At 30.6% G+C, this 8,589-nt stretch overlaps 1 protein-coding gene across 3 annotated transcripts; it reads left to right on the top strand.

Annotated features, from left to right (window-relative positions):
• Positions 1-471: 471 nt before the first annotated feature.
• Positions 472-6,321, top strand: LOC141684410 (thiamine pyrophosphokinase 1). 3 transcript variants are annotated; one of them, XM_074489383.1, is made up of 6 exons: positions 472-659; positions 792-888; positions 969-1,040; positions 3,881-3,983; positions 5,303-5,552; positions 5,908-6,321. In XM_074489383.1, the coding sequence occupies exons 1-6, from the start codon at positions 521-523 to the stop codon at positions 6,024-6,026; spliced, it is 780 nt and encodes a 259-aa protein (XP_074345484.1). In that variant the 5' UTR covers positions 472-520; the 3' UTR covers positions 6,027-6,321. The 3 variants fall into 3 exon arrangements, with proteins under 3 accessions (XP_074345484.1, XP_074345485.1, XP_074345486.1); XM_074489384.1 differs by having other exon boundaries at positions 969-1,005; positions 3,882-3,983; XM_074489385.1 differs by having other exon boundaries at positions 536-659; positions 797-888.
• Positions 6,322-8,589: the final 2,268 nt, after the last annotated feature.

Below are 8,589 nucleotides of genomic sequence, written 5' to 3' on the forward strand. Positions count from 1 at the left end.
GATATAATTTGATAAACCTTGGTTTAGTTAGTTTTAATTATCCATTTCAATCACGTCTGACATGCTTTTTAATCAAATAATCAAAATCGTAAAATTTGGATATATTAAAATAATATATTGTCCAACTTTCTAGTTTGGACTCCCTCTAATTATAACATTTATATTATTATATATATTTATAAATATATAAATAAGCTCCAAATTTGCTCCCAACAACCATCATGAATATTATTATTTTAAAAATATAAAAATACAAATAAGTATAATATATGTTTTACACTATTCAATCTCAAATTAGAATTCATAATATGGTTATAGTTTTATATTAATTATTTTTAATATTTTATTAAATATATAAAAAATTTCATAAAATAATAAATTTAATAAATAATAAAAATAATATAAAATATAGAATAGCAAAAGTAATTCGTGCATTATATAGATCGAAAAATTGTATATTATTTTTAGGCATTTGAAAAATGAAAATAAAGTATTGTACGTTATTAGCATTTCCCTAACCATGGAAGTAATGATTCATTCTTCTTCATTTCTCTTGCCGGAAATTCCCGCCGGCGAAGACTCCGGTATCGGTCTAACATACTCGCTTGTTTTGCTCAATCAAAGTCTCCCTCGCTTCACTCCGTTGCTCTGGCAACACGGTAGTCTCCTAAACTCTCTATCTAGGGTTTTTGATCAGTAAATTTCACTTAATTATGATCATTTCTTACTAATTAGTATCATATAATCGAGCTTTATATGATTCGAAGTGTAATTAACAAAATTATGTGCAGCTCAGCTTCGTGTATGTGCTGATGGCGGTGCTAATCGTCTTTACGATGATTTGCCTGACCTGTTTCCTAACGAAGATGCCTCTTCGGTTCGAAACAGGTTTATTTTTTTTCCGTACGATTTGTATAGAGCGTATAGAATGAAGTGTTGTAAATATTCGATTACATTATGAATTACAGGTATAAGCCTGATGTGATAAAAGGAGACATGGATTCGGTACGTGCAGAAGTACTAGAATTCTATAAAGATATGTTATGGTTATACTTACTATTTTAGCTAATTTCGACGCGTTTTTGTAGTCTGCATCTTAGTAATTAATTCCAGAATGTTCCGTCTTTGAATTGGACTTGTACGCAAACTAAACTGATTTTGAATTTGTTAGAAAAACTTTTTAGGACGTATTGTATCGTGGTGTTCAAATATATCTATGACTACGAGGATGCTGTTATGTTATGCGTGTTACCACAACTTATATGCCCAAAAAATAAAACCTTTTAAGAGCTTTTTTAATATTGTTTCATCTCATTGAAATAAGTAAAAGCATATTATTTATCGGTTTGTAATAATAATTGAGCTGAGTACCTAACTGTTGGTTGCAATTTGGCAAAGTCTAACCTAATGGTATGTGTTTTGGTCTTTTGTGCTAGACTACTAGTTACAATTAATCTTTAGGGACTTGGATAGAATGACTAGGTTCCTGCTAGCAAGGTCTGATATCTCAGGAATGTTGTCATGCTTGACCTTTCTAGACAGGTTACTTTAAGCCAAATCAGTAGCCAATTAACATTTAAAATATGGCATTTAATTAAGAGACCCCAAACTATAGCTAAAGCTTTCTTAATTTTAGAAAAAAGTCAGGGGAAGAGGGAGGGAAGATAAGTAATGTAGACGAGATGAAAGATGCCAATTTTCAGATTACTTTTTCTGGTTGAAAAAATAAAGCACTTGCCACCTCCTCCCTTTGTATTGAGTACTTGTCTTGAGCTTGTCTTACAGGGGTGGATTTAAAGGTCTGGGGGGTTGTACCCCCTGCTTGGCTGTTTTCGTATATAGAAAAAACAAAGTTATTTAACTTGTGAATTTAGATACGTTTCAGAGATTTATTGATCTTTTAACTTCTGCGATTTGGTTTTTAAAATGATTTAGGTGAATCATGTATTGTTTAATATATTTTAATTATTAATCGCAAGTCTGTATCTATAAACACAGTTATTAATGTGAATTAGGTATTAAGTGTAGTTCATTGTTCAGTATACTCCATTTTGATGATTAGTCCATTTACTGCCCATGGCCATGCTTATATTTTTATTTTTTATTTTACCACAAAATTTTGAAAAAATTGTAAGTTAGTAAATGAATCTGTAACGAAGGCTCATTTTGTTTGGCGTAGAGCATATTAGGTAAGAAGATGAAATTTTTATTATGAACTTCACCGACAAATAAACATATATATATAAAAAAGGAAAGTAGTTCGCTGTAAAATATCTTACACGCAACACACAGAGCCTGAAAGATTAAGGACTTTAACTGATTTTGGTAATATTCTTTTAATGTACCATTTGGTCTCCTCAAGTCAAGTTCTACTCTTAAAGTACCACCCAACTCGAGTTCTAGTTATGAGGGTATTTCAGTTGCGTTTTGATTCAGGATTGTTATGTATCCTTTTCTTATATTACAGGACACATATTTTTGTACTAATAAATCTCCCTTTTAGCAATTTTTGGATTTACCGTTGCTTCTTCTTGTATATAATTTGCACAATTTTGGTGAATTTATATAGGTGCGCTACCAAGTCTAGGTCCGTAGCTTACATATTCCCTACAGTCTCCCACTAGTTACTATGCTACATATACTGTACGTTTAAATAATTTATCTCAAAAGTTATTTAAAAGTTACATGCTATTATGGAATACGACTGAAAATGAAATAGATGTGTCCCAGCCATGTTTATATGGAGTTTACAGTACTGTGCTAGAGAAAAGGGATTGGCAGGTCACTATCTAGTTTATATATCTTAAGTTGAATTTGATTGTAGCTGGTAGTGATAACCGAGAAGATTATGTTGCTCAAGGATGTGTTTAGATTGAAAAAGGGCAAAGGTTTAGTTTGCTACTTTGCTCACAAGCTGTTTGGGGAAAATGAGATTTAGTTTCCAAAGATAGAATCTACCTAATTCGAAACAGTAGGCTCCATAAAATGTGTGTAGCTTGGGCTTGGTAAAAATTGAATTTTCTTGTAGGAGCAGAAAATGGGGTTGAGAAAGAAAACTAGAAACCCACAAAAGTTGAGATACTAATTCGTTGGTAATACTATTTTATTGTTATGATTTGTAAGTACAAAACTAAACTCATTTTACTAGATATTATTACTTTATTGCTAGCATAAGCCCTGCATTTAGGCTTCACTTTCTGATCCTACATATAGCATTTACATCACAGCTCTACCATCTAGAGTCATATCAAGTTTCGCACCAATAGGATTCCTACTTACCTTAGTGTCATGAAGCTGCACACCATGGCTACCATGTGACTTTTTTGCAATTAGTGAGGACAAACATAATTTTATGGAAACAAAAAAATGCAAGCATTTGACTTGTTAAAGAACTTTCCTGTTCATTTTTGTCTAACCTCCGAGTCAGTATTCTAAGGTGCAACGTGCAATCAGTTAAGTTGGCACCAACTGGGAATTCTGTATTTGATGAAGTCCTTGAGATTATGTAACACTGTATCAGGAATTTTTTTTATCTCACATTTTGTGCCGAGTAATGTGTCTAATAATATGAAGGCGAAGTAGATTGGGATTCTATTTGGGGCGTCTATCTCTAACGTATATAATAACTCCGTCAGTTAGTCCATGGTGAAATCATCTAAAGGTCGAAGTATGCCGAGAACTACATATATAATATATTTGAAGTCATCCAAATATTGTTTGCATTTTGTGTGTGTAAAAGTTTTAGGCAGGCTTATATTCAATGATATCCACAGTTCTCTCTCACACAACATGCACACACATTGACATACCTTGTTTAGAGTATTATATATAGTATCTTGGAAGAGATATATATCTCAAGGTGTCAATAATCTGTTGCGCAGGGGACCAAGATTGTAGATGAATCTCATGACCAGGATACCACTGATTTACATAAAAGTGTTGCGCACATTCGCGATTTTCATGCAGATATGGAGAAGTCCAGGGTAAGCTATTATAATATACTTTGAGTTTTTAGGTATCCAATGTATTGTCACCGGTTTTGAACTTTTGATGCTTGAACTTATATTCTGCAATGCTCATAGTGGTTAAAATTTTAGGTGTATATGTAAGACCAAAATTTCATCAAACCTCACATTTGAGTGCCTTGGCGGGACTCTGGGTTTAAGTCTTCATTGACCTTTACCTTAAAGTAAGTTTTCGAGAAAGGCTTAATCTAGGTGCTTTGTTCGTTTCTGACCGAACACTAGTTTGAAAATTAAAAAGTATTCTAAACAAAGTCATTAAAAGATATTAGTACTCATCTAATTAGTTTCTTGTAGAACAAAATAAAAGGAAGCCTTTGTTTATAATTCAAGAATTATATATTTTTCCTTAATTTTTTTTTGTTAGCTTCTCCATATTGGACGTTAACTCTCTGTCATTTCTTCGTGTCACCCAAAAAATATTAAAAAGCAGGCAGCTTCTTTTCACTATATGATGCAAATTCAAGGAGGTTTGGGAAAATATATTCAAGAAGGCAGAAAAATGTTCCAGAAAATAATTAATTAAGTTTATTGTAGGAAGTCCCAACGTCTTAAATTTAGTCAAACAAGTTCAGAAGTCTCCTAGGAGTTTGAAAGTCCCCTGAGTTAAATATCTTGAATGTTATCTATCTAGAATGTTCCAAAGAGACCTATAAATAATTGTATTCAGATTTGATTGAGGCAGAGTTGAATGAATTAAGTTATATATATTTCTTGTGTGTGAGACCTAAGCATTCTAGGTGTGAGGCCTAGCTTCTCCTCCTTTTCTCTCATATTTCAGTTATCTTCTCTCATATATTCAATCTATATAGTCTCTTAATTGTTCAGTGTTAATCTTAAGCGCTGAGATATAGAGATCCTGCATCACTATATTTGCTGGGTTATATATTTTTTTGAGCCTGGAATTGTAATTGGTCTAAGGTGCCATGTTAATAAAGATATTGTACTTGGAAACCCCTAACATGTGACATTAAGCTGATAGGGCACTCAGGCATAACCATTCAGACAGAATATCTGTATAACTGAACTGTCCACTCTTCATCATTATGTACAGGGTCTTTAGGTTTGACATGGAATATAATGTTTGTACGGATTTTGGAGAGTGCCAAAACCATTGGGTGTTTTTCTCCTTGTATCTCATTTTTGTTTGGATTCAACAGAAAATACAATATTAGATGAGGAATGCAATGTGTTTTGTTTCTTTTTTGGAAGGAACTGTGCATGCATAATCATATGAACATGGTAGATTTCTTTAACATAATACTTCATTTATTTTTCAGTTATGCATTCTAGTTGTTGGAGCACTTGGTGGAAGGTTCGACCATGAAATCGGAAATATCAATGTTTTATGTTGTTTTTCAACTATACGGATAATACTTTTATCTGAAGATTGCCTAATACAACTCCTTCCAAGTACCTATCATCATGATATTTATATCCAGAGCTCAGTTGAAGGCCCACACTGTGGACTTATTCCAATTGGTTCACCTGCAGCAAGTACAACCACCACAGGGCTCCAATGGAACCTCAGTAAGTGATTGAACTTGTATATATTTTTATATATACATCAAGCAGCATGTTGAATATGACAACATGACATATACATCTTACATTGTAAATTCTGTCATGTAGCATTCTTTTTTGTTGTTTGAAGGAGTTGAGAGGAGAGCAAGAACTCCCTGAATAAAATAATTATATTATCATGTGCTTTCAAGAAGGGAAAACGCCTATTTATATGCTGTTATATACATACATCTATATATGTACATACATCTATATATATATATATATGTTCTTTAAATGCATCCTTGTTTAAGTATTGTACAAGTATGGCTCTGGCATTATTTTGAAATGTAATGCACTTATTTGAATCGTTCCCATGCAGCTAATACGGAAATGAGATTTGGTGGGTTAATCAGCACATCCAATATTGTCAAAGGTGAGATTGTAACTGTGCAATCGGATTCTGATCTTCTTTGGACGATATCCTTAAAGAGCTCGTGAAGAATGTTGAGCACAAGTGTGAAGATTTTCTTAGTTTCACTTCTAGGCACACTAGATCAAAAATTCCAGATGCAGATGTATAAATTCCTTTCAACCAAGTTTCTCCTCTTTCTTTCAAATAAAATGGAAGTCACTTTAGTTAGTTTTTTTTTTATTCTAGAAGTTTTACATTCCAAGTTTCTCTGTTAAGCGTGTAAGCAATGCTAGTATTTCCATTCCTTGTAAGCAATGCTGTTGATGTTATATTAATGTATATGGGCAAGCTCACTCATGAACGAGTTCGCATTCATGGACAGTATGATAATTAGGTTCTCGATCAGTTCACGAACCATAGTGAAAAAATCTCAAACATCTCAACTGAGATTGGTTATTGATTTTTTTTCTCCAACAAAATCTTATCTAATTGATACGAAACTCGGCTGGGTTTGGCCTGATTCCGGAGAGAATGTGCTTTATAATTTATATCCGTCATCCTTTCATAATCTTTTCCCAATCTTAATACAAACTAGCATAAATCACGTGCGATGCACAGTTCCCATTAATATTTTAAATTTTTATTTATTCAGTTATATTATATTTTTAAAATATTTATATAAATATATAATGATTATAAATTTATAATAAAAATAATAGAATAACATGTGGTCGTAATTTAGTAGAATAAATAGACTATTTGTAGTAGTTTAACAATTTATTAGTTCAGCAGATATATAACACTATTATTTATATCTTTTGATAATAGGATAAGTTGTATTCGTAGTTTAGTAGGATAAGTATACTATATTTAGTAGTAATTTAATAATTTAGTAGTTTATTAGATATATAATACTATTTATTTATTTTTGTAATAATTAAAATTAGGGAATTATCGTTGAACAAAACCGTTGAACCAAATTATCTCTATTCCGGCTATTATAATATACTCCCTCCGTCCCAATTTATCTGTCTTATTTGACTTTTGATGGTCAAATTGACTCAACTTTGACCGTAAATAAAAGCTCATTCTTTCATCATTTTGAAAAATTAAAATATACATATAAAAGAGATTAAACATATTTTTTAATGATATAAATTTTATAAGTATTTTCGATATTATACTATGTGAAATTTTCGGTCAAAGTTGAGTCAATTTGACCGTAAAAAGTCAAATAAAATAGATAAATTGGGACGGAGGGAGTAGTATAGATACTCTTTGCCAATAGTTTAAGTTGGTACAAGTCAAACGATTAGAAGTTCAATGTCTGTGTTCTAAAATTCCCTTATTATTATATTATTATTGATTGAATTTTTGAAATTTGATTAATTTTTATGAATTATATTTTGAATTGTTTATTTAATATTAAATAAGACCAATACATTAAATGCTATTAAAATATATCTGCTAATTAAACCCTAGTTCGATTAATTTCTATTATCGATTTTTAGAACCATGATTCAAGAATTTAAACAAGTCAAACAATACATATTCCATAAAACATTTGAATCCACATAATAACAATCAAGCAAAACTTGAACTTAAATTAAAATAAAATTAAAGTTCGCCTATTTGATTGGTATGCATAAGTGTAGGTTCAGAAGGCTGGGATAACTGAGCCGAAACATTAAAAGTTTGATAGACAATTTGTGTGTATAATGTTTGAGCTTATATAATTAGTGATTTTTTAAAACTTTAATAATATTCATATTATTTTAACATAATGAAAACAGGGATGATTCATTTGTCAGTATAATAGCGTCAAAATAAAATAAATAAATATATACTATTTATTCGAACAAAAATTATAAAATTGATCATGATAAATCAAAATTAAAATAAGAAAATAATTAGACCAGTTAAAATAAAATAATAGGTATTTTTGTCCTAGGTAACATAATTTTTTTACCATTAAACATAATTTTTTTACCACTAATACGGTCTTAAACATATTAAACTAAAATAAATCTAAATATATTTAGCTGGATTTGGTCGATATAACAAACGAAAGATAATTTTTATATTATTGATTAGAGTTAAAAAATAATTAAAATATAATTATCTTTTGTAAACACTATATTTTTCGGTCATTTCATTTTTAAAAATTAAAAATCTATCACTTGTACACCGATGTGCATATTTATAATTATTATCAACTCATATATTTAAAAAATTCAAATAAATAAATTTTGTAACTTTACTTCGAATTAAATTCCAAAAAATATATAATACTAAAAATAAATTTTGTACATTTTCAAGTAAATTGAGGGCTTTCCACCGGTTTTCTCCGGTGGAAACCCCAACCCTTTCATTCTCCTTTATTCTCGTTAATTTTATTTTCAATAAAACCCATTTTTTGGGTGTTTGTGTGTCTTTCCTTTTGAACTGTGTGTTTTGTCTCTTCATTTGGAGTGTTTTGTTATGTTTTTGTTTAGTTATGGTTGGATTTATTTCGTGTTGGATCGGTTGAGAACGAGTTTATTGATTTTTTTGGTGATTTGCAAAGCCTGTATCAAATTTGGGGTGATGGTGATGTTGTAAATAATACTAACTATTACAACAACATAGAGGTAATTTTATATTGTATTT

Source organism: Apium graveolens, chromosome 9 (assembly GCF_009905375.1).
Source record: "Apium graveolens cultivar Ventura chromosome 9, ASM990537v1, whole genome shotgun sequence".
Lineage (NCBI taxonomy): Eukaryota > Viridiplantae > Streptophyta > Magnoliopsida > Apiales > Apiaceae > Apium > Apium graveolens.

What these genes read in the sequence shown, in the direction of transcription:
- LOC141684410 (XM_074489383.1), top strand. Translation starts at nt 521, where the DNA reads ATGGAAGTAATGATTCATTCTTCTTCATTTCTCTTGCCGGAAATTCCC. An exon ending in CTAGAATTCTATAAAGATAT is followed by an intron (nt 1,041 to 3,880) that starts GTTATGGTTATA and finishes ATCTGTTGCGCA; the next exon opens with GGGGACCAAGATTGTAGATG. An exon ending in CAGATATGGAGAAGTCCAGG is followed by an intron (nt 3,984 to 5,302) that starts GTAAGCTATTAT and finishes TTTATTTTTCAG; the next exon opens with TTATGCATTCTAGTTGTTGG.